At 40.6% G+C, this 26319-nt stretch overlaps 1 protein-coding gene across 12 annotated transcripts in view; it reads left to right on the top strand.

Annotated features, from left to right (window-relative positions):
- APBB2 (amyloid beta precursor protein binding family B member 2) overlaps positions 1-26319 on the top strand; it is a 199298-nt gene that overhangs the window by 152008 nt on the left and 20971 nt on the right. For 10 of the 12 annotated variants that reach the window (XM_062642455.1, XM_062642454.1, XM_062642456.1 and 7 more), the window contains 2 exons: positions 1527-1673; positions 6059-6186. In XM_062642455.1, coding sequence (XP_062498439.1) covers positions 1527-1673; positions 6059-6186 — 275 coding nt within the window. Of the gene's footprint in view, positions 1-1526; positions 1674-6058; positions 6187-21638; positions 21890-22153; positions 22178-26319 lie in introns of those variants that run through there. The other 2 variants (XM_062642465.1, XM_062642468.1) reach the window with 2 other exon arrangements.

Raw genomic sequence — 26319 nt, 5'->3', positions numbered from 1 at the left:
AAGCAGGGGTACCAAGGACTGAGAAGTAAGTGACATTAATACTTGATATATCTTGGCAAGGGGAGGCTTGGGATGAAAGAACAGAGATGTTATAGGATGTCAGGTTTTCAGTTATTAATTGTAAATTGTACTTTTGGAACTTGTTCCTGCCAACTCCTCTACCTCTGTAGACATTTTCATGGTTAGCAAAGAGGATTTGGATGTAAAAAGTGAGTGCAGTCAGCGGTGGTGCAATCACTGACTCGAGCACAGAGTCACAGGGAAACCTGGATTGGTGTGGCTTGTGCTTTTGAAATGTATGTGAAGACTAAGACTGATGGACAGATGCCTTATTTTAAGATGATTGGGTGGGATTTGATTTGGCAGCATTTGATGGTGGTGTCTGTTGCCATAGTAAATACCCAGAAGATAGCAGGAATTTGGTATCATTCAGGAAGTATTATTGCTGAACCTTTAGGAACCATCTTAAATGTTTGGTGTGTCCATTAAGGAGGTACAGCAGTCAGTCTGCTGTGCATCCATCACTGGTGGCGCATTGCCATTTGAGAGTGAGATACCCATACTGTTCTCTGGAGGAAATCTTGGTCTTGTAGACAAGCTCCTATTCACTTAGTGTGAGGTCTGTATGTCACCAATCATAAAGCCTGAGAGCAAACATGCATGTTTTTTTCCAGAATTAGTTTTTTATTCTCTAGTAAATGTAGGGTAGAGTTGGTGCCATTCCGTTTCTCCCATTTAGTTTTGTTTGCAAAAAGCACCATATGTGCAAAGTAATGTTGCCTTGGCTTGTTCTGCCAACCAAGTAGTCTGGTTGGCTAAACCTCTTTCTGCTGAAAAACTGTATAATTAGGTTGGTTTATTCTAAAGGTCATTTTTAATTTCTTCTAGAAAAAAACTGCTTTCCTCTTATGATAGCTTATCCTTTTGTTAGTGCTTTGAGTTTGTTATCATTTGCTACCTTCATTAAACTTACTGCAGAAATGATTACTGCAGTCCACAAAACAATTTCAGTTTCCTGGTTAAAAGCCAGGCAGTGAGTGTGAATCTCACAACAGACATAATCCACTACTATTTTCTTTCTTTTCAATTACAGCTCTAGATACTAGCTAAAATTTCAGTTCTACTATATCTGTAGTTACGCTTTTTCCTTTATTTCTCTGTGTTTATATATATTATACTATTTACTGCTCCCTTGTTTCCTCCTTTATATTAACAGAAGTATTTTTATTATAAATCATTACTGTTACCTCCATGGATATCTTTCCTGGCAAGTCGTGTATTCTTTGTTGTTCCTTCAAACGTTTTCACCCTGACAGTCTCAAATTATATTTTAATTTACTTATTCTCGAGCATAAGAATAAGTAAAGGCCTCATCTACAAGGCCTTGATTTTGTTCCCCTTCTAGCTGGGGTTCTTTAACCTTACCTGTCTATAGTTTCTGTGGCACGACTCGATTTCCATAGCTGGATACAGCAGCGTGTTGTGTACTCCAGTACATCTTCAAATGTTTTCTGGTTTCTTTTCAGTGCTTTGCTGTGCGATCCCTGGGCTGGGTGGAAATGGCAGAAGAAGATCTAGCTCCTGGAAAAAGCAGTGTTGCTGTGAACAACTGCATCAGACAGCTCTCTTACTGTAAAAACGACATCAGAGACACTGTTGGCATTTGGGGAGAGGTAAGAACAGGGTCAGCTACTTCTCTTGTAACATCCCTCTCATGTAAGAAAATGTCTTGAAAGAACAACTCTGTAGGCAAATATGTGCATGCTGTGTGCCTGGGATTTCCCTAACCCAGCTGGCACTGCCAAGAAACATAAAAAGGGCTGAAGAAAAGTGCTGCCATTTTTATTCTAAACTGATCAGGACAGCAGCCCAAAGATTGCACCTTCATGTTTATGTCTGTGCTGGTATACACCTATAGAATTACAGGGTTGGGTTCAGACAAACCAAAATCAGTGGAGGTCTTTCTCCTGATGGAGGTTTGAAAGTAGTGCTTTGGAACAGCATTTTCAGAGGTTTCAGTGACAAAAGGGCTCTAAGGAAACCCAGATTGGTGTGGCCTGTACTTTTGAAATGTATGTGAAGACTGAGACTGACGGACAGATGCCTTACTTTAAGATAATTATTTTATCAGTTTTTCAGAAGGAAGTTAATTTCATGTCATCAGTCTGTTGGTTCCTCTCCAGTAACTGTTGAATCTGTTTACCAGTGTCATCCAGTTTTGAAGGATGCCAGATTCTCACACACTGAGGGAAAAGCAGAGAGCCCAGCTCTTCTCTTTCTTGGTTTGCTGATGGGTCAGTGCACCTTCATCAGCTAAACCACGCAAGCTCTGTGCTTCTTTCTGATTTGGCAGGAAAGACAGGATAATGCTGTGTGATCTCAGGGGGAAACATGATGAAGGAAGCTTGAGGTATTGTGGTGTCAGAAATAGATGTCTGAAATAGATGGAGTAGAAGGTGTGGAGGGATCAGTAATTGAAACAAGAAGAAAGGAAAAGGTAGGGTTATAGTGGTGGGACATATAGGGAACATAGAAGACAAATCCATAAAAAAGCATCATTATTTGATTGTTCATGGAACAACTTAAACTTCATCCAAACCTTATTCTCTGCCTCTCTCCTGACATGTTTTAAGGAGGTTAGACTAATGTCGATTTACTACACACAGTTTGAATGCCAGAGTGATGTAGGAGTGAATGTTGGAAGCATCACTTGTGTGATCTAAGTGAAACATCACTGCCAGACAGAAGAGGAATTAAAAGAAAGACTTACCTATTTCAGTAAAAATTTTAGGAAAAATATCCTTTAGTTTCGCAAGTTGTTGTTGCAGTCCAAGGCTTGAGTCAGCATCCTGGTTACAGCCACAACAGTGCAGAGACACTTCAGAGGAGGAACTGGGAGAAAGTGCCTGTTTAAAAATTAAAACTATGTTTTGAGGAACACATTTGGAGTGTCTGTTTAAAGTAATTTCAGAAGGGGTTTTCTATGTAAGAAATACGTATTGTACATATAAATGAATAAGATAAGATTGGTCTTCTTTATCCTTCTGGGAACAGTCCTATTTAGTTAATACAGCTAGACAAGTGATTAGAGATGTGTCAGTCATGGACAGACATAGACTTACTGCTGACGCTGGGTTGAGAAAAACCCAGTCTCTTTATGTGTGTAAAGTACATGGGGTTTTCATCCATTTTTCAGCTGGAAGGACTTTGATCAACTTGAAATATATCTTTTTACCCTGAAATTGTGTGCTTTGTTTTGGTTTAAGAGTTAATGTTCACATTTTTCCATATTTCTCTCTGTCAGTCCCATTGTTCTGTGTTGGAAACCCTCACAGGTTTTCAAGACAAACTGGTGAAAAGTTTTGGTCTTCTTGAATGGAAGTTTTAATTAAGAATGCTGTTCATTAAAAAATATAAAATATAGGCCTGACAGACCAATGCGGCACTGTGCTTGAATAGGTGGCCCCTGAAGTAAATTGTCTTCTTGATTTTTAAAAGAAATCATTACAACCAACCCCATTTTTCTGCTGGCAATGTAATGCTTCAAGAGTGATTGGAAAAGACATGTTTTAGAGAGGAATCTGAAAAAAGTGTGTTTGTCACTGACATAGCAGGTGCAGCATGCACAGCAGGAATCTATTATGAAGCTAGAACCAATGACTGCAGAGACAGTTTTTAAGATTGGCTAAAGATTTATTTTAGCTAGAATATAATGAAAGTGAAATTTGGTCTGGGACCATCCCCAAGTTTTCATGATTTAAAAACACAAAATATAACACAAAAAAAACACCCCACATGCTAGGTAAAGTCCTGAACCTGCTGCAAAAGCTTTGTCACTGGCTTTAATTTTGGGGTTTCATGAAATTCAGGGAAATTCCCTGTAAATTCCTATATTCCATGGTTCTGTAGTAAAATCTAAGAAGAAAAGCTTAACTCATCTGTTTGTGATGCTACTTTTCCATGCATTCTATTCATGTATAATTCAAATTCACTTACATGAAAAAGGATCATTGTTGCCATTGACCTATATGCCACAATTTATAACACTTCCCTGAAGGAGTGTTGGAGTTGAGACTGCCTTCCTTTATTCACTTTCTCAATGTGGCTGTTCCCTTTCCCCATCATGGACCATCAGGCCTCTGCAGCTCTCCAGGAGTCTGAAACACTGAGGCCCATGTTCAAGCTCCCATTCTATCTGAATAATTTCTTCTTGCCCTATGCAGTGTTTTTATCTCTAAAATAGCCTTTGTATAATAAGGCAACAAAACTTAGCAAAATACATTGCTTCTGACTGCGGCAAAGCTATCCCTTAAGCATTGCAAGGATAATTTCCTATGATTAATGTTGCTTATCTGCCTATTCTCCCATCTTTTCCAGCTAAATTGTATTCAGTTTTATTACCCTAATCCCAGTGTATTTTGCATGATGAACAGATTTTACCTTCTTTTAATAATTTCCTTCTGGAACAAATACATAAGTAGAAATGGGTCCAAAAAGCAATCTTTGTGACACTTGGTAGCATTCTGCACACAATCTGTTTACTGCTTCTGTTCTCCAAGCAAATTTCTTACCCTTTTTCTTTGTGATGACTATTTTCTGTTTGGTTTCCTTCATCATCCTGGCCTGCCTGGTGTCATCCTGGCTTTTGTTTTTTATCACTTGTGTTTCTCTTTCTGTATGCCACAGGCATTTCAATGCATCATTATAGCAGCTACATCTGTTTAAGCTTTTCTAGGAGCAGCCCATGTATCCAGCCTTGCATCTTGGCCAGAGCTATACTTTTTGCATCAGGCAAAATGTTCTTATGTTGGCATTGCATAACCAGCCCACATCCCCTGCCTCTCCCATACTGCCTCTCGGCGCTTCCACTGCCAGCTCTGTATCACTGTTCCCCTTTGAATCCCTGTTAGGAGATTTGGGGGGAGAGAGGTGATCAGCAGTGACTGCCCCTTGCTGTCTAGCCTGGAAACCCTGGAAGCAGGCCCTCCCAGGGTGATGTGAATCTATGTCTTAGACACAAAATTAGATGTCATTAAAACCTGAGCCACTGTAACCAAGCGGGAAGAGGGTTTCTATGTCACTGAGGTGAAGAAAGAGGTTGTTGTTGAAACATTTGTCAGTAGGAAGTCAGACCCTTTCCATTCTTTGCGTTCATTTATAGGTTCTGGCACAATAGAGAGGAAATAAATTACTCTATATTTAGCTGATAGCTTCCACGTTCTTATCAGTAGGAGCTTGTCTTACCTTTCAGCAATAGGTCTAGATGATTTCTGTGGGATTTTGTGTTCTGCAGAGTAGGTGTGCAGTCTTTGAGAAGAGAGCTATTAGATGTGATAAAACAGGTAGCAGACCTTCTTAAATACTAGGCATAGGAGGAAGATTAGCATTTGTGAATTAGCATCAAAAGGAAAATTGCCTCTAAATTTGTTTCCTCTAAGGGGAAAAACATTCTTCTTGTTCTTACATGCCAGAAGACTTAGGGAGAAATCCTGGCTTCAGGATTCTGCAGTCACTGGAAGAATTCACATTTGTGTCTTAATGCTAGGGTTTTCCCCTTTAATTAATGTTTCTTCAAAGAGTATTCTACAAATCCGTTGACTTGTACAAATTGCTGTCTGTTCCCATGACCCATTGGTTAAAGTTTATGGAAACATAGCACATTGTTTGAGGGAAGAAACTCTGCCTCAAGAGTACAGGTTTTGATGTAAGCTGTTACTATTCAGACAGTTCTTGACTTCTCATACATTTGGAAATATTTACTGGAGAATGGATAAACGCATAATTTGTTGAATAACTTGGGATCGAATGAGTCAAACACTTGCATTTAAAAGACGTCAAAGCTTTTTGTGATTGGGATAATTTAAAAATACAGTAGTAGCAAGATACCATCTTGGATCTTTTTCACACCAGAAGTAAATGAACTTGTTTTCAATTGGTCTTGGAACAAATGGAAGCTTTGAGTAAATGAAGCAAGTCTAAACAGCATAGACATAACACACACTGATCTCAGATTGAGAGGGGGACGGAATGTGTAACTGTACTTTGTCTGGAGTTGCAGGGCAAAGACATGTACCTTATACTGGAAAATGACATGCTGAACCTGATCGATCCCATGGACCGCACAGTTCTTCATTCACAGCCCATTGTGAGCATCAGAGTCTGGGGTGTGGGGCGTGACAATGGCCGGTGAGTATTAACTCTCCTTATCCCTCTTGGCTTGGTGCTATTTCTGGCTGCTGATAGAGAATACACATACACCTGGAGCAAATAAAAACCTATTCTTTTGTTTGAGTAATTGTGTCCCAGGGGCTATGAGGAGGTGGGCAAATTTTCCTTTTGCTTACTGGCATTACTTTTTTTAATCTTATGCTTTTCATAGTGTACCACTTACATGCTGTTTTGATAAGCCTGTATTGAGCAAACCTATCAGATTGATTCATCCAGGTGCATAAAACTGCACATGCAACTTCATTCTGTTTTAGAGACTTATATAATACTTTTCAATATAAAACCATGTTTTTAAATACACCCTGTAGTATGTTTCTTCTGGCTATGTGAAAGCATGTCTTCCTGCTGGTCCAAGTTAAATGTGCTATTTTGACTTTATGCATGTTTTCCACTTTCTTGAGGTATTTGATTTGACAGAGAAAAAATTAAGATGGAGGGAAAAGTAATGTTTTTAAGCCATGACTATTACTTAAAGATCTTGATGTAAGACAGTTCTGAAGGGTGTGCAGACAACTGTCCCTGAAACCTGACTGCCTGCGAGCTGAAGTTCCTCCCTGCCACAGGGAGCGACCACAGATGTACGCTAACATTCTTCCTGTCCTGGAGGCAGTCTTTCCTTAGCATTCCTTCCTGACCTGTCTTCTTTTGGTAACATCCTTCTTTGTCGTGTAACACTCCTGTGGGAACAGACTTGTGCAGGTGACTGATACACAGGTGAACAGCAAACTGTCTCCCTGTCCCATTGAGCATTTTGATGCGTCAAAACCATTGCCATTCACATTAATTCCACGTTCTTCGGACAGTAACCATCCTGATACATGGGTAGTAAGAGTTGAATAACGTTAATGAGCTGCTGTGTTTTTTGTCCATGTTTGATTATTGAGATATTTGCAGTAATAAGGTCTGGGGTTTTTTTTTGTCCCTGACTTTTGATGGGAAATGCCATTTCAGACCTGAAAAATCTTTCCCAGTAAAAGATTTTCTGACACTTCTTTAGTCTCTCTCGCACACACACACAGTCACACCCCTGCTAAGTTTCTGATTATCTCTGGCCAAATTTCCAAAAGGAATGGTGGCCTAATTCCATCTTTCAATATTTTTACTTCTATAAATGACTGATGGTTCATTTTGTTTTCTTTTTTTTTTTACTGTATTTCCCCTCCATTGGTGCAGATTTTTGGGAGATCTGAAAGGGACAAATCCAATTTGAAATGGTGGGAAGTAAAAAGGTTTTAACTTCTTATGAATAAACCCTTACAGTGCTTTGTTTGCCTTGGAAAATGAGTGCACTGCACATTTCCCTTCTTGTTTTGGTTAGGAAATAGGGCATCCTAAGGGCACCTAAATGTGATGCAGCTTTACAAGATAAAGGAAGTCAGCTTTGCTCTTTGCTAATTGTTTTGGAGTATTTATAGTTCTTTTTTTCAATATTTACATTTCTTTAGAAAATAAAATCATTCCATTATTTTGTTTATAAAGTATGTGAGTCACATGTCTCCAGCCTGGGTACTTTCTGCTTCTAAAGACAGAACTGGTCATAGAAATATCCATATTGAAAGGGGACATTAGAGTTTGAGAAATGTGCTTTTTGCAATCATGTGGCACCAAGAATGTTGTAAGCTTTTGGTGAAATGTATCTGGGGGGGTGGGAGGCAATAGCAGACTCTCCTAGAGGAATATAAGCCCTGTCAGTAGGACAGGAGTTGGTGGGAAAGGTTGTGTGTGCACAAGTCATTCATTCTCTCTGCTCTGACCTATGGATCTGCCATGGGATCCCACAACATTTACCTAAAGCTATGTACCAGGAAATAGCATCTCTGATCCCACTCTTTCCCATTTTCATGCCATATCTGGGAACCAAAGATGAATTCCAGTTCTGTTGACACTTCTGCAGAAACTCATGTCTCTATTAAGGAAAAAAAAAAAAAAGTTATGGAGCATGTGGGAGAAGTACAGTTCCAAGTTTAAAAACAAACCAACCAGCCCCAAACAAACCCAGTCTCTTCCTTTTGATTGTAAAAGCTAGAAGCTTCCTCTACTGTTTTCCTGAAAATAGGTGGTTTTTGGTTTTGTTTTGTTTTTTTGTGTGATACAATACAGAGAACCTGGCAGAGCAAATGAACTGACCTTTTCTCATCTTTCTACCATCAGAATAGGGAGCTGGACTTTCTGTGTTGAAAGTGAACATTTCTTGTTGTTGCTAGAGAACATGACTTGTCTTGATTGGTCAATGTAAATAACAGCAAGAAATAGTTTATTGTATATAAGCACACAATCAGTACCAGCCTTAATATTTCATTTGCTGGCACAGTAATATTCTTAGCCACTTCTACCAAAATCTACTTTTTTATCATAAGTTTGACTTCAGAGCTTTCCTGTTCTTAGCCCTTCTCAAGTATTTTCATAAGTGCTTCTACAGAAATTTTGTGTCTAGTATGTCAGGGCTGGAGCCCACTCTTTTTGAAATTTAACTTTATTGACCCATTAAAAAAAATAAAAGAAAGATTAGGAAAAGAGTTAGCCATTATTTGTAACTGAACTCAGACTGGATGTGATGATAAATAACAGGAGATACAAAAGACACGCAGAAAGAACGAATTTATTATTGAGTAATCCAGATGTACCATGTGTTTTGGGCATAGAGAGGTTCGGTATAGGAAACATGCTTTGAAGGGTAGCATAAACAATGTAGCTATTTGCTGAAGAAGTACTAATGCACAAGAAAAAAAAACATGGTGACTGCAGAACCCAAGCTGAGAAAACCATATTGTTAAGCTGGAAATTGTATGGCATCCCTTTTCATGTATACGTTAGCATGCAGTCCTTGGGCTCATCCTGGTAAGATTACGTATTGGTCCTGAGGTGAGAAACACCAGAGCCACTCACTGATTACAAAAGCAGCTTTCCATGAGTTTGTCATCGTCAGAGAAAAGTGAGGGGATCACATTGTTGCTTGGACGGATTAATTGTCCAGGAAGCTGATGAAATCACAGTTTCTGGGATGAAGCTCTACCAGAAGTTGTTGCACATAGATTTTGTTGATTAGCTGCATCTTCTGACCGGAGAGATTGTATAGTAATTGGATTTGTTGTGAAAGGCAGTGTATCAATTTTAAAATATTGTAGAAATGTGTATTTTCCTCTATTTTGAGTTAACAAAACCCCATCACAATCTGCAGGCCCTCCTTTTTAACTCTGTTTTGCTTATAGCAATTTATTTGGGTAGCTTTTGCTTTGGAAGATGAAGAGGTTTTCTAATGACACCTGACCAAATGATTTTCTAAGCTATGCCGTAATGAAAGATTGATGAAATACAGACATCTGCTGATGAAAGTTTAATCTGAGGATGTGTCTACTAACTCACCTCAGGCAGAAACATCCTCTGGGAGGTTGTAATCACTCTCTACATACGTTGCACTGTTATCCTGACCTCTACAGTTCTGTGATAAGTAAAGGCTTCATTGTTTTGTTGGCTTAGGCTGTGTGGTGATTCTGTGTTTTGAAAGGTAGCATCCCTTGGTTTCAATTAATCAGTCAGTAGAACATGTTTGACTTTTAAGAAGCACCCTCATAAGATCGCGAACGAAAGCATGTTCCCACAAATTGGTGGCTTTGCATGTATATATGAGTACATCCATATGTAGACTCTGAGCTCCTATGTTTGATACATATATATGGGCATTAAAAGAAAATAAATATACTGCATCTGTCCGACTGTTTGACAGACTTGATTTCTTGTGATACTGTGTGATTTTTAAAAGTAAAAGCCACTATACTCTGTAGAGTTGCCTTCTCTTGCTGTACTGAAAACAGAGCCAAGACAATTCATTTAGTATTATATGTAAATAAGAAAAGCCCTCACACTTGTTTAAATAGTTTGATTTCGAGATCAGTAGGGTCATTGTCACTTGGAGGGTTGGTGGTATCACAGATGTATTAGCAAACAATTGTCAGTGCTGTGTTTGCTTCTCTAACAAGCCATCCACGACATGTTTTTTTCTGGGCTTTAAAATTACATTGTAAAATAGAGCCTACTGAAGCTATAAAAGGGTTGTTCTTTTCTCTTGTGAGTTGCAGGACTGTACATTAATCATTCCTCATGTTAGATTTTGTCTCCCCTTCTCCACTGGTGGTGCATGCCCTTTGCTTTCTGAGCAGCTCACTAACAAGGAAGAGAGAAAAGGCAATGGCTCATCAATTTTGCAAAAGAGTTTCTGTTAGCACATTTCCCTCAATGCTGCTTAATCTTCATTGCTCTTCCACCAATTCAAAGCCTGCCTCAGCTTTTAAAACCTACTCTACAGGACTTTAATTGCCTAAAAGGGCATTATTTCTTCTCTGCTGGTGTCTCCATACAACAACAGTATATTCTAGCTGAAAATTTCAGTGGCTAGCTGACCAGGAGAGCTGTGTGTGGGTTCAGGAGATAGCTTTGATGGGGCTGAATATGGAACTGGTTACTAGATGTTGTGGGCATGTGACATGTTGGACGAAACATGTAGCATGTGTCTTTATTCATCTGCCACATAGTGCAGCTTTGTTTTCTCTGTATAGCCTGTATGTTTCCCTGGTAGGCTTAGGAGGAAGCGTGGTTGTTGTTGGGTTTTTTTAAGTAGTGGAGAGGCAGATTCCCTGATATTGGAGTTTTCTGATTATGAGGCTCTCTGACTACACAGTGTGAAAGGATTGTGCTTCCTCCTCTGCCGTGATAATGGCCTTTTTGCCAGGTGGTGGTGGAGGGGATCTGTTTATCTCTGTGGATGTCCATTTTCCTGCTTTGAACTGCTGCTGTTTTTCTGCTGCCTAGACATCAGGGAACAAAATGGGGCTGGGAATCAAAAAGGGAAGAAAGGCAGAGAGAACAACTGGATTAAAGAAAAGTAGGACAATGCATGCACCAAAGATGAGGCTCAAGCCGCCTCTAAAAGGGAGAGCAGACAGCTAAATGAATAGACACCCCAAGTCAGGTGGACATAATCTTGTACGGCTGGCAGAGAAGAAAGTCCTAACAGCAAAACAGAAATCACCTGAGCTTTGTTATTTCAGGAGATGTTAAGGTGAAAGCTGAGAGAACTTCTGGGGTAATGTGAGAAAATGGGACAAATCTGTGGAAAATGAGGAGGAAATGGTATAAAGTGGTGGCTCAGATTCATCAGAATTTGGGGAACTGAAAGTAAGATACTGTTTTGCTAAGATCTTGTTTCAACAGCTAAATAAAAATGGCCTGGTTTCAAAGGTAATATCTGCACTGTCCACTGACTTCAGGAGGATCTCTGTATATTCATTGTCTTTTAAAATCAAATGTCTAAATGCAGATTTAGGAACCTTTCTCTAGACACCCAGAATTAGAAATTTTCATTTGAGCAACAGTGCTACATCAGGTTAAATGTTTTCTTCTTAGCTCTGGGTGTGTGTCAAGTTTAGAGTGGTAGGCACATATCTGAGTAAGAACTGGTTTATTAGAGGACAAAAATGGGGTGAGTGGGGAGTCTGGCAGCTGTGCTGCAGGTCAAGTGCCTGTCTCCTGGGTTATGCTTGTATTTCCTAGTTGAGATTGTGTTCTTACAGATGTTACCTGGCTGGAGCTCCAGTACATGTCTGTTACATGGACATGAGATATTAGAAGGGATACAGTTAATTAGACAAGCTAAGAGAAGTATGGGCAATAAATTCAGGTTTTGTAGTTGGGATATCCTGTTGTATCTGTAATTTATCATTCCTCTTTTCAGAAAATATTTTGTGTACAAGCAACACAACATCAGGCTTCAGCGATGCAGTGTGGCTTATAGCTGCATCAGTCGGGGAGGTGCTTAAGGTCTCTCTGGATTGCCTTCCCTTTGAGGTGATGATTGAATGTGCTCTGAGATTGAGTCTTTCTCTGATTCCATGAAAGAAGCGTATCAGGCTGTGCAAGATAATGAATAATAAACTTTCCTTCCTGCATTAAAGAGACATGGTCAAGAAAAGTAAGAAATAAAAGAATTTAAAGCTGAGATGGTTTTTGCACCTGCTCTTCTGAAAAGATAACACCCTCCAAAGAATGTGCAATTCCAGCTGAACTCTTCCAACTCTGAGACACCATTAATCAATATTGCCTATTCCCTTTGGTTCCCGTAACCTTGGAATAAAGACAAAACACGCTGTGAGGAATCACGTAAATGGGGCATAGGACTGGAGGAAAAGGATTTTGCTGGCTTTCCTGACCCATACTCTTAGCTGTCTTTTTTAGAGTAATCTTTTGTTTTCTCCTTTTCCCTAAGCCAGCTTCCTCTGAATATACTTTTCTGTATGTTTTGGTAGCATTTTCCTTCTCAGTAAGAAATAGTTTAGGTGATTACACAAAACTTCCATTTATATCCATAAGGTGTGACATTATTGTTTGCAAGTGCAGCACGTTCTAGGAGGGGGTAATGAAACAGTACAGCTGTTAAAGGGGAAATCCAGTCAAGCTCAGAGAATTAATGTGTTTTCAAGCAAATGTGGTTAAGTGGGCGCAAAAAGCTGTGTGTGTGCATTCATACTTTGATTAATGAAACTGACTCGTTTTAGTTTCAGGACTTAACATGAAAGACACGGTAGACTGAAGTTGCATTGAAATAGGCCTGTATTAACTTGAAATGAGCACACACAGTTTTGCACCAGTGAATGGTTCTTTATCAGTAGTGGCTTCAACTGTGTCAGGGCAACACCCCTCTATCCTTCTGCTTAATGCCACTAATGAGATGGAAAATGATTACAAGAGACAGTGAGGGATTTTTCTGTGTTACCGATGGGGCTTGTGAGCAGCTCAGGTGTTCATGAACAGTGGATTCACCCTTTGAGAGCAGCTGAGAAAAAAGGATATGCTTAGGGAGAATTTTGGCCATAGATATTTGGTCACTTTCAAGAAGCTTAAATGCAGAAACAGCAGCTGAAAAGTGTAGCAGCAGTAGATTAGCATGAGTGTGGAGAAGTCTCATGGAGCAAGGGAGTTGGGCAAACACAGAAGAGAAGAATTGTAAGGATTTCTGTGAGATAGTGGGACAGGAACAGAGAACCCCATGAAGGAGAGCTCAGGGTAGTGCTGAGGCATTTGCTTGTAAAGAAGTGGGGAAAATGGCATGAGGCTTCCCTCCGTATTGGGAAAAACAACCAACTAACCATTTAAAATGTGTCAGTTGCTCCACTAGCAGCTTGAGTGTGGCAATGAATGCTTAGTCACCTTAAACAGAATCCTGTTTAAGTATTTTATTGTAGAATGTCTTTACTATTCTATATTTACCTTCAGGTAATAATGGGAAATATTGCATAATTTGGGAATTGTATAGAATCATAGAATAGATAGGGTTGGAAAGGACCTTAAGATCATCAAGTTCCAACCCCCCTGCCATGGGCAGGGACACCTCACACTAAACCATGTCACCCAAGGCCCTGTCCAACCTGGCCTTGAACACCGCCAGGGATGGAGCATTCACAACTTCCCTGGGCAACCCATTCCAGTGCCTCACCACCCTTACAGTAAAGAACTTCCTCCTTATATCCAACCTAAACTTCCCCTGTTTAAGTTTTAACCGGTTACCCCTTGTCCTGTCACTACAGCCCCTAATGAAGAGTCCCTCCCCAGCATCCCTATAGGCCCCTTCAGATACTGGAAGGCTGCTATGAGGTCTCCACGCAGCCTTCTCTTCTCCAGGCTGCCCAGCCCCAACTTTCTCAGCCTGTCTTCATACAGGAGGTGCTCCAGTCCCCTGATCATCCTCGTGGCCCTCCTCTGGACTTGTTCCAACAGTTCCATGTCCTTCTTATGTTGAGGACACCAGAACTGCACTTGAAATACTCCAAGTGAGGTCTCACAAGAGCAGAGGGGCAGGGTCATCTTGTGTTTCTCCTGGGAGGAAGGCTTTTTTTAAATAGCACTTGGAATTGTTTGACTGTAAATCTTTCAGTTACAAGAAATGGTGTGTCTAAACCTGGACTACAAATAACCACTGTGATGTAGTCACGTCTTAATTAATAAAAATACGACATGTTGACTGAGTCCCTGGCTTAAAGACTTTCTACAAATCTGTGCTAGAAAATTTCCATATATTCCCTATGATCCCAGCCATTAACTCAAACACTTAAGGATATAACTAGGGTAATCTGGTCAGCTTAAGTGGATATTGCACAGGTCCTTGGAGATCAGCCTGAGATGCCTGTGAAAGTATCTGTGGCTCAGGAGAACTACTGCCTGCTGGTTTGGGGTGGGAATCTGATATCTTCTTGTATTATTCCTTTCACTGTATGTTAATTAAGCAGATGCTACATCCAGGCTGTATTGCTATATTTAACTGCTGCTTTAACTCAGTGGCAAAACAGCGATGAAAGTGATGTAAAAAGCTGCTGCTCTCCAGCTCTGTAGCTGCGAATAGAGAACACGTCCCTCCCAGGCTCTCCCCGGCTCTCTTGGTTTTCAACACTCAGTTACAAGCCTTGGTCTTAAGGGACGATCAGAGGTGGTTTTAACTTACCTTATTTACTTTGCTTGGTCATGCACGTGGGTGCATGCACAATCTGTTGTTTCCTTTCAGTGGAGGCTATGCTAACAAAAAACAGCATCCTCCTCCTAGATCAGTCGGGGTTGATTGAAGGTGCCTGGCTTTCACCACCTTCATCTTCAGCAGCACTGAAGTTAGACTCTTAGTTTCACATCTCTCAGATGTGTATAGAAGGACCCACCTGTGGAATGAAATTTCACAAGAGAATTACGTTTTGACAGCCTTCTCAAGGCTGTCCAATGATGTCAATTCAGTAACATTTTTCTTAAAAAAAAAATACAAAACTTTACTGTATTCTTTCATCCTTATCTCAAGACCTTATCCAGCATAAGCTCTCTGTAGCAGATGAAAGAAAACCAAATTAGCCCACTAGTGATTTCACTTTGCTAGTTTAATGTATACTGATGCTGTTCAGTTACTAATAAGGTGGGCATATGAAAAACCTGAGGAGGAGCCACAGGGAGCATAGGCCACTGAAGAAAAGCGCAATGTTTTAAGAAAAATTGTACTGACAATGCTTACAAGCCACCATGTTGGCTGAGATGTTCCATACAGCTCTTCGTTACCTTGATGTATGTTTATATGAGCAGCAGCAGACTTTTCTCTTGTGTGGTGGCTTACTTGTAAAGGTCAACCTCTTGTAAGACATGTATTTACTAAGCTTATTGTTTTCTATTGTAGGAAAAAATTTGACTTCCTAAAAATTATCACTATAGTGGGCAAATAATTTCTGAAAAAGTAATTCAGAGGAGAAACTTCACTGTGCAGTGAAAAAGGTTTCATTCAGTTCTATATAATTTTACTTAATAAAATGTGGGACATTAACAGCTTTCCAATTTAAAAAAGCAAAAAGCAAAAATACACCCAGAAAATTATGTGTCTCTAGCTCTTCTTCCTGTCCAAACAGCTGATGCCTGTACTCTGCCTGCAGGTTAGAGGGAGGTATGATGATTCTATATATGCCTTTACTATGTAAATATTTATATCCACTTACATGAACGCACTTTTCATGTTTGCTTCAGTGTTACACTCCTGATATCAAGAGAACTTGAGACATAACTATGTATTTGTAGACCACGGAAGGTCTTCTGGAATTTGGTATATGCTATAGTAAAAGAAGGTCCAAATTTTGTCCTGATTCTTTAAGGACATTCCTTAACTTTACTGAACTACACTGGTATAATCATTTGGAATGTGCCTCTAAAGTGTAAGAAGATGCTCTTGCTGTCAACTTACCACTTCAATTATTTACACATCGCATCTGCCTTGGGATGCTTTTCCATGTTTGCTACTAGCTGATTGCAATTCAAATATTATATGTGGTACATCTTTATGTATATCATCTACTGTCTTACCCATTACTTGTATGTAGTAGGCCTTTTCACTTCAGGCTTTTAATTCTGAGGATAGTATGTTGGCCTCTTTACTTTCATTGACTCCACCAGGGAAAAGGGCCTTAGTCAGTGGTATTTGGCACAATTTGTCCTCTGTCAAAGGAAGTAGATCACCTGCTGAAGTCTTTTTGATTGGTGCAGATTGATTAGCAGAAACCTAAACACGAATATGAGCAAACTAAAAGGTTTTTTTCAACAGATAATTCAAGTGTCTTAAACATTTAGGGATTGTTTTTACTGACTTGTTTTTCTATTTAGAAACTGTGTTACATGAACATCTGTATTTTTTTGAGAATAAAATTGTGCTTAATGACATTGAAAAAGCTGTGTGGATAATATCTCTTATGATGATCTGCTTCACATAAATGCTCTTCATCTTAATTCCATAAAAATAATTTAAATTTATAATTTGAATCACGCATCAAACATTAATGTCTCTAAAATTTCAGTATTTTACTTCTTGGAGTTCTTCTCTCCCCACCTTCAGTAGTTTCTAAGCTGGCTGGGTGTACACATGGTGCCTCCTGCGTATGACCAAATTCCAGTTATAATTGATGGAAAGTTTTTTATTAACTTCAGCATGAGCTGGGTTAGTCCGTAACTTACAGATGTGGAAAACCGGATACTGCTCAGCAAAATGATAGTAATACCTCTGAGAGCGTCAGGATGGTGTAAATGTTCTTTAGCAGGGCTTGGGTTCCTGTAGAAGAACAAAACAGCAGGTGCAAAAGTAAAGAGCTAACTATGAATCTTAGAAGGGTCTGAAAGAGTTTGAAGTCTGCAAGGTGGCCAGCTTCAGTATTTGACCTGCTGTCCTGCTGATCTTACGCTTAACATCAATGAAGTAAGTGAATTTTCCACTTCAGAGAGGAACCTGTGACAGTGAGCTTGCCTGGGATCTGGGATATCTGTTACATGTAGCAGTGTTTGCAATGATGCTGTACTTGTCAAAGTAGATTACTGTAGATTACTTAAAGAATAATTTTTAAGAACCTCAGATGGGTTCCTATGGCCTGTCTTCTGCAATTTCAGGCAGTCTCATAGTAGTTAAGGTCCTTTTGGCAAGCTGATCACAGATGTAGTTCAGTTTGCTTAGGATGTATTGAATGGTTTTTGCTTTGTAGTTGTGTATCATCAGTCTTTCTTCAGTAAGAAGTTTATTTTCTGGCTGTTCCTTTTCATGGAATAAACTTTACCTGTACATCTCCAACAATGTAGTTACACATTTAAGATAAAAAGTACCTACTCCCAACAAAAAAAAAAGATGCACTAAGGAAATTTTTTTTTTCTTTTGGGAGGGCAGTCGTGTATTTTATGAGGAAAATTGCTTTTCATCTCTGCTTTTGCTCAGCTGCCATCAGGAACATGATAAGGTGAATTAGACAAAGCAAACTGATTAATGGCTTTTGCCCTCTATTCGTTTATAAATTACATATGTGACTTCAAGGGCCTTAGTTTAACAAAGAAACAAAGCTCTTCTAGGATATTTCTGACCCAGGCATTCATAAATGGTATATTCATCACTTTTGAGCCTTTAGGATTCAAGGTGGTATTTCAGACTTCCTCCATCTGTCCGTGGATGCTGGAAACTGGTTTTGTGAAAGATTCTCTTATACCTGTCTGAATCCAGGATTTAAATTTTATTAAGTGTTTTCTCACTCATCTTTCACCTTCTTCCTTCTTTTCTCAAAGATAATAAGAAATCTCAGATAAATCAGAAGATTTTTGGCATTCCTGTTTCTGCTTTGTAATTTGTGATGAAAATAGGTGATCACAACAATGGAAGGGGTTTTTGTTTCCTGGAAATGTCAGAATGTTTTGCTACAGAAACAGAATGGATGTCTCAGAATAGCAAAAGGCCAGAAAAGCTGGGGGAATGTTTGTCTCTCTGGGTAGGGCACAAGGGGAGCTCCGAGTGCTGCAGGTAAAGGAGCTGGGACGCAAACCTGCTTCTGTTTTCATTTCAAGTGTAGGACTACAGGTCTGCAAGTGTGAGTGCAGCTGCTAGGGCTAACTACCTCTCCACCTTCAAAAATGCACTCTTGGCCTTACAACATAGATTTGTTAATATAACATAATTTTCCTTTTGTTCAAATTTAAATAAACAGCAACCTGAAGCCAGGTTCCTTACTCATAAACTCATTTTCTTTTCTTCTTCAAATTTTCTGTATGTGAAACCCTTGGATCCAGTTCTGGCACATGCTCAGGTTGAATATGAGGATATCAGCCACTGTCAGTGTTTTTGTTTCTTCAGTCCAGCCACAGCTCTGCTGGTATTACTAGAGCTGTGTGACAGGATACTCAGGATTTTGCCCTGAGATAAATAGCTTCTGGCCATGCAGTAGGAATATTTGATCAATTTTGGGAGAACATGGTCCTACCCCTGTGCCTAGAGTATAAGCTAATTTCATTTACTCGAATGCCCTGCTGTTCATTGGCAGTTTAACCAGAGAATTGGGCACATCATCACTGCTGAGTGAGTGGAGATCTGCCCAGATTCCTGAGGGTGTTAAATATCCACTCCCTGGTGATGAGCTTGGCTGAACTTTATCTCTGGTGAGGAACACAGCAGCTTCAGGACATACAGCCCAGCTGGGGCCCCATGAGAGGGCAGCACGTGATAGATGGGAGAGGCTTGAACAATGTGTATTGCATTAATACACGAGGCATGCGCCAAAGCACCCCTACTGCCTTGAATGTGGCACTTTTGGCAGTGCAGGAGTTGGATTTCTTAGATCGCCGAGAGCTCTCCTGGGCAGTTTTCACCTTGCCAGGGCTGGCTGCTTGTGATGTTTTTGTCAACGTAAATTTGACTCATTACCTTCTGTAAGCTCATTTCTTTATCAGCCTGTAGGTAAACTGCAATACAGAGGTCCTTCCTGCCTAGTAATATGGGTGTAAGCTCACAGCTCTGCCTGGCAGTGGGAAATGAGACTCAGCGCAGTGTTTGGAAATTCTTTCACAAGGTTTATGGTAGCAGTTGTTGCTGGGAAGAGCCTGTCAGCCAGATGCTGCAGCTTCCACGACTGCTCTCAAATAAGTTATTGATCTAATTCTTTAAAACACAGTTCATGAAAGAAGATTTCTGTGTGGGTTTCCCCTTTCATTTTTAGGTTACATATATTTGGCCAAGTAAACTGTAAGGGATGAGAAATGAGACACCACCACCCCCCAAAAGCCTATACCTAGAATTTTAAATTCATGTTTGAATTCACATTTTTGGGTGGGATGGAGGTTTAGTAAAGCTAAGTTTTGCCAAAACAAAAACCAGAAAGCACAGTTGTAACTAGTAAGCAAATTTGTATGTGCACAAATGGGAAGACATTGGCCCCAAACTGTTTTTCATTTTCAGAAAATGCCTGCTGGCCAAGCCCTGGGAGATTTTCCTGTTGCTGGTGGCAGAGGTGAATCTGTTGCCCTTTTCACAGTCAGCAGCTAGGAGCAACAAATTCAGAGGAGCTAGAAGTGCGAGGCAAAGGAAAGGGAAGCTGAAATGCTGACATCAGGACAAGTTATTTCTCAGCAACAAAGGCAGCATGTTTGTATCCAGTCATACCGTTACTGAAAGGTGCATAGGCAGTAAGTATCGCATCTATCACATACCAAAATATGAAAACCACACAGGATTAGAATTCAGTTCCAGTTCATTTTCTGGATAGCCAGCTAAGAATTTCAAGACTGGGATGTAGTTTTAATTACACTCATTTTTACAGGATTCCAAAATTCTGCTGAATCTCTTTTCTTATACTGAAGAATGTTCAGAGAAGAGTGGTTCTCTCCCACAGACTGTTCCAGCCTATCAAAATGGCAAAGTCTGGCTTCTATCCTTAGAAGCCTTTTAAGTCAGTCTGGCATTGTTCTCACAAGTGCTGTTGTTTGGCCAGCTGGAAGGCTACCATATCCTGTTGAATGCTACGTGTTGAGAGTAAAAGCGGAGAACAGCAAAGAAATAGGGTAGCTGCCATAGATATCAGGTTAATTCTGCCTTCATTTACAAATGTAAATCAGTTATGTTAAATGCATAATGGAACCTGGATTAAAAATGTAGTGCACGTACGTTCTGTTGCATTTAACCATTTTCAGGTGCAATTTTGCTTGTCCATAAAAATGTCTCTTTCTTTCCCCACAAGTGAGTTCCACATTTATGTCAAGGCTTTTGAGAATTTACTTGTTTGCTTCAGTGCAAAAACTATCACATGGATTTGAATTCTTGTTAGCACTGGGCGTCCAGCACATCCAATAGAGGAAGAGTTGGATCTGTTTCTTCTTAGGCAGCATCAACAGATTTGTTTATGAAATTCCAACCTGTTACTCCTGTGGAAATCAGCAGAAAGCTTTCAGGATGGCACAGGTTGTTGCTTGGGCATAACTGGTCCTGCCAAGCCCTATTGATGATACATAGGAGGGAAGGAAGAAAGGAAGGAACCTCACTAGATTCTCAAGGTATATTTAGGTGGTGAACAAACATCCTGCTCCCAGTGAATCTGTGTGGGTGGAAGAAGTGACTGCCAGAAAACTATCCTTTACTGCTTTTCACCCTCTGAAACCTGCTCGTGTAGATATCCATAGTCACGTTCCCTGCTCTGCTTTCACTTGTGTTGAGCTCGACTAGTTTAAAGAGGCTGGTTGGTAGGCATTTGCCATGTTGGCTCATTTTCCCTGAGGAGGGAAAGGTCTGATCCCTTGGATGGAGAAGAGTGATGTGTAGGGTGGTGACCCATGTCCTCACACCATTGCAGTTGTTCCTTGTTTGGAATTTACCTCCTCCCAAGTCCTCCCCTGCATCCGGGAGGAGTGATGTGCAGTGCCACAGGTAGCTGTGCAAGCTGAATGCCTCGGGTAGGGATTTAAACCCTGCCACTTTCTGAGCAGAGCCCCTGGGGAAGCAGCTCTTTATTGTTCATTGAGTACGTTTGATGGGGAGTTTTGCCAAATAAAAAGCAGAGCTCCAGGAGCATTGTGTTTACCAGCAACATCTCTAAATTAGATTTACTGTTATTGCATGTGCCAGTCCTGGCAAGTCGAATGATTTGGTATGTTTCTTTTTACAGCTCAAGGATAAATCTCACTTGTAGCATAAGCAGGTGTAATTTCACTGAAGTAAAGGCAGTTGCACTTCTGTCTGAATTTTTTTATTTGTCTGTAAATCTTTGCTGCCTTTTAGAGAGACTTGCTTTCACTGTTGCATTCAGAGTCATGCTGTGAAAGCTTTGCGCTGGCTTTGGAAAGCTGGGAGGGGAAGACTCCCTGCGCTCTTCAGCTTTCCCCAAAGATCGTTTCTGTCACAGCAGATTAGCTGGGGGGTTTACAGGCTAGGAACACAACGCGTGGCAGCAGAGGTTTGTTAAACGTGGGGGAGGAGGAGAGGGGCCTCTTCCGCAGGTCAGAGCGCGGGAAGCGGGCACGTCGTGAAAGCCATGGGAAGGGAGGAGAAGACACACCCCTGATGGAGCGGTGCCTTCCAGAGAGGGAGCAGCACCCAGTGTCTCACGGCTGAGGCGTGCACAGTCCGTGAGGAGAGTGGGAGCTGGCATGATGTGCTTCAACTCAATGCAAAATGAATGAGCTGCTGTTCTCGGGGGCTTTTCCGCCCCCGTTGTTGAAGTGCAACTACACGGCTGCATCAAGCGTACTTTGCATCATCTGGTGCCTAGTTACATGCTAACGGAGACGGGGGGCTAGGCAGAGCATTGAGTTGGGTGCTTGTGTATGACGTGCTTGGCATTAAATTCGTGTTTGCTGCAACAAAAAGGTAAGAAACTTGAAAAAGTGACAAGAGAAAACGGTCAGCCGCCCACCCCAGACAGCAGTCTCACGTTAGGAACAGCCTTTGTATCGAGCTGTATTTTCAAAGCTATGGTTCATTAGTCTAACGCTTCTGTGTGGATGCCTGCAAGGCAAATTACAGCTCGTAGTGTGACAAAGGCAAATTACAGCTCCTAGTGTGACAAAGGCAAGTCGGATTTCTTTTCTCCAAAGCTGACACTTAACAACCTTCAGGAGAGCACTGTAATAGAAATGCTGGACTGTGTGCTGAGCGGTGAGTATGTGATGCCGTTTTCCCTCTCTTTTATCCCTTCTGATGTTGTTCATTTGAGCAGTAAGATAACTAATGGATCCTGATGATTAATAGGTCTAGGGGACTATGTTCAGCACAGAATTACATGTTCTTAAACTGGCTGTGGTTACTGGCTGCATATTGACCAGCATGGTTCTACAGAGGATGATCATAATTTGTTTTTACTGGTAATGCTGTATTAATGGATAAAAAGATGCTGTAGGTAAGAATAGTAGAAGCCTCATTAGTGAAGAGAAGAAACCCTGTGTTTTCCCCCAAATGTACAGCACCTGTATAGTTATTTATGTGTAATTCCCAGCTAACTTCTAGCTAGCCAGTCTGGGCTTTCTTCTTTCAGCCCATAATTGACAATGGAGATTGTGCAATCTGAAATCATTGCAGAGCTCCAAAAGAAGTAAATAGGTTTAAAGACAGAAGTATTGCACTGGGGTGGGGGGGGAATATACATGCATGTAAAAATATACTTAGTTGAAGTGAAATACTTAATGGCTTTTTTGACAGAAGAGGAAACTTCATGATTTAAATGTAATATATTGCCTTGAGATCTCTGTGCTTGCTTAATCCTATCTGTATTCATAAAGTTTTTGCAGCAGGAGAAATGTCATTGATTTGTTAATTGATATATAGCTTCGAATCCTCATTACTCTGGGTGCAGGGAGGAGGGAAGAGTGACATTCATCTTTGTCTTTAAACTCAGCATCTTCACTCGTAAGTTTCTCTCATGTTATGGAACCTCATTGCTCTCCCTGCTCTGTGCAGAAATTTTTCTTTCTGAAAGGATAGCAAACGTTGCTGAGTTTTATATGAAGTGTTTAATCTCTTAAAACTATGGCCTTAATTAGGTCTTTGTAGCTGTTGCCTTGCAATTAATGTAATTATAACAACTTGTGAGTGAGGAAAAGGGTATTGTTTAGCCCTGGAGCATTTCTTAGTAAAAATTGGGTTATTTATTTTCATAAGGAGTTAGAGGAGGGGAGAGGTAGTGGGGGTTCCTTATGTAGTACCAGTTAGATTTTTTTATTATTATTATTAATTTTTTTTAAATTACTGGTTAGTTTTCCCTTCTGCAACAGTGGATGTATATGAGTAAATAACCCTATCTATAAAGATATTTTAAACACTGATCAGTTAGAATACAGATGAGGATCAAACTGTGTGAATTAGTATTTTAGGTAATTAAGGAGTTGCTGTAGTCTGTTGGGCAAGGTTTTCTGGTTTGCTGTTTGGAGTTTGCTGCATTTTGTAGTAAAACTCTGTTACTGGGGACAAAATTCTGTTCTAATCAATATTAGAGTGCTAGTATTGATTCAACTGCTCCGTATAGCTTTGTGTTAGAGTGCAGACTTTGCTCCAGTGTAGTTTGAGGTAGGCTGAGATAAGCTTATTCTCTGGGTGAAGTTAATCCAGGTCAAAACCTGACATTTAACAGTTCTAAGTGAGGGAATATAAAGTCAGTAAGATGCATTCAGTTTGATTTCCCACTGTTAGAAAATAACCAGCATGTACCTGGTTTGGTATCTTTTGCTGTTGTATTTTGATGTGATATTTAATGCCTTCTCTGTATGTTTTAAGAAGTTTCCAAATTGGAAATATCTTTATGGCTGAATTTAATAATTCTTAAAATAAAAAATATCAATCATAACCAACTGATCCATCTAAAATGGTGGGCTAGTGATCTTGGGAAAGGTGGCCTGCTGTTCAAAGTTCTTTCCATGCTTCCAGAAATGTGCTTGTTTTCCCTAACAAGCCAAATATGACATTTCCTAAGGAGAGGAGGCCAGCAGCAGGTTATAAAGGATGCCCCTAGCTTACTTCAGGAACAGAGGTTCCTGGGATGTCCATGTCCTTCAAGGAGCTGTAACTGTACCCACTCTTTCATCTCAGGTCTTCAGTCATTGTCATTCAGTGTGTGCAGATGGGAGAAATGCTGAAGAAATGGTGACCTGAAGTTGCTTGTTTATGGAGAGGACTTGAGGAATAACAAGGAACCAGCTTGCCTGTCAGATACCGCTGTGATGTCTAGCACCCGGACTATCAAGGGGACTTACTGTTTCAGAGTTTCTGGTCTGAAGAACCCAATTCAGTCTTTCAAAAATGTGGATTCATATAACATGTCAGGCTGCCTCATGTTTTATTTTTAGTTAAAAAATAGAATCTGAGTAGGTTATAGTAGTCTTCATAATATATGATAAGCAACAGAAGGCTAGATCAAGCCATCAATTTTTAAGCAGAAATCTTTTTGCTGCCAGTGGAGAATTGCTTAAAAATTGATGGCACAATATGGTCCACAGTGAACAGGGGACTTCTGCAGAAAGCCTTAGTTCTGCTATTACTCAGTCTTCATCCTGGTGGTAGTAGGGACCCAGAAACCCAAGGCTAGTCTGCTGGAATAGTCTGGAAGGCAGAAGGCTTAAAGAATGTTTTTTTAAAAAAGGAAAAAGTTAAAAAGCTATAAACCCCTTAGAAAAATTCTAAACCACAGCTGTTTTCCTTTCAGGGAAAGCAACTACATTTCTCTAATGGCATACATAAGTGAAGGACATAATAATTCACTAAGCAACAGAGAGGCTTCCAAAGGCACAGAAATGAAGGTTGTTTCCTTTATTTTTTAATTTCCTGTTGTTGAGGTGTAAATACATTTTACATAAACATTTTCTGCATTAAGTGATACTAGACTTCATAATTGCAAATTAGAAAACCAGGGTAGGGCCTCTTATGTGCCTCTGAGGATATGCTTGGGCGAGTACTTCTAACTGTAAATAAAGACGAAAGGCTCATGACATGCATCATTATTCTCAATCAAGTAAAACATATTTTACTCCATTAAAACTCTGCAGTAATTGAAAGCAAAGACATTTCAGTTGGTTATTATCTCTTAGGAAGAGAGATGGTCTGGGCTGCTGCTGTATGGTCCTATGTCAACAGGCTGCTGATGGGTATGGTCCCATGTGAACGTGTTTGAAGACCATGGAGGTGGGAGGGCAGTCCTCTGTATTTGCTCAGGGTGTAGGTGACACATGGCAGCCTGATTTTCTCTGGTCTGCTCAAAAAAGACAACTGGGGAGGTTGCAGTCAGACTCCAGGGGAAGCTACAGGAATGAAGAGGCATGACGTGTTAACCTCTTCAACCTGTTAGCTACATGCTCGGTCACATGGTCACTCGTGGCCTGTAGACTTAAGTTAACTGCCAGGTACAGGGGAGTAAACTCCTAATGCTCTCCCAGGCTCACGTGAAGAGCAGTGCCCCACTAAAACAGTAGCTGAGCATGGGAGCATCACCTTGACCTTTAACTGTCCTATCAGAGACGCCAGCAAGAGCAAAACCTGTCTGGTTTGTTGGTGTGGTTTGCTCTCTGTCAACACTATAGTCTTACAATGGCCCCTGTTGAAGTAGAAGACACAAGAGTAGCCACCCTGGAGTGTTTGGAGCCCAGGACATCTGTCTTGGTCACAGGGATGGATGGCCACTGGGAGACTTGAGAAGCTGAGGCTCTCAGGCATGTCATTTCGTCCCTGCCAGCCTCCCTCTGCCCAACGCTGATATGGGCCCATAGCTGGTCCTCTGTGTAAGCACCTCCAACTGCACAGCGCATCTCCATCCTGTGCATTGAGGGTACAGTCACAGGTAAAAAATAGCCTGGGAAGGACTGCAGCAGGTCACCTTAGACCAGCCTCCTGCCCAAAGTGGGCAGGGTTCAGGATTATGTCAGGGCTGGTTTTGGTTGATGTGTTTTAAAACCTCCAAGAGCAGAGTTTGCACAGCCTCTTGGAGTATCTCTCTGGGCTTACCCATTCTTGGCAAAGAAACTTGGGTTTGCTCTGCTTTTCTAAAGCTCCCATGAGTGAGTGAGAGACACCAATTAGATTATCATTCCCTGGCTAAACAGGCATATCTCATTTCCAGGCTGAATAAGTATGGTTCCTGCAGCCTTGGTTGCCCTCAGCTGGGCACCCTCACACTAGTTTGTCACTCTCTCCCATGTACTGGTAGGCCCAAACCTACATGTAAAAATCTAGATATGGCTTCATGAGTGCCATGTGGAAGGTGTTTTTGGGAGGACAGGGGTGTTAGCATTGTGTCTCTAAGCTTATTCAACTCCCAG

The sequence above is a fragment of the Pezoporus occidentalis genome, unplaced genomic scaffold, assembly GCF_034315485.1.
Source record: "Pezoporus occidentalis ecotype Australia unplaced genomic scaffold, CSIRO_AGI_Poc_V1 ctg71, whole genome shotgun sequence".
Lineage (NCBI taxonomy): Eukaryota > Metazoa > Chordata > Aves > Psittaciformes > Psittacidae > Pezoporus > Pezoporus occidentalis.
Note: the sequence above shows the minus strand (reverse complement) of the source record. Positions and strands in the feature narration are given on the sequence as shown.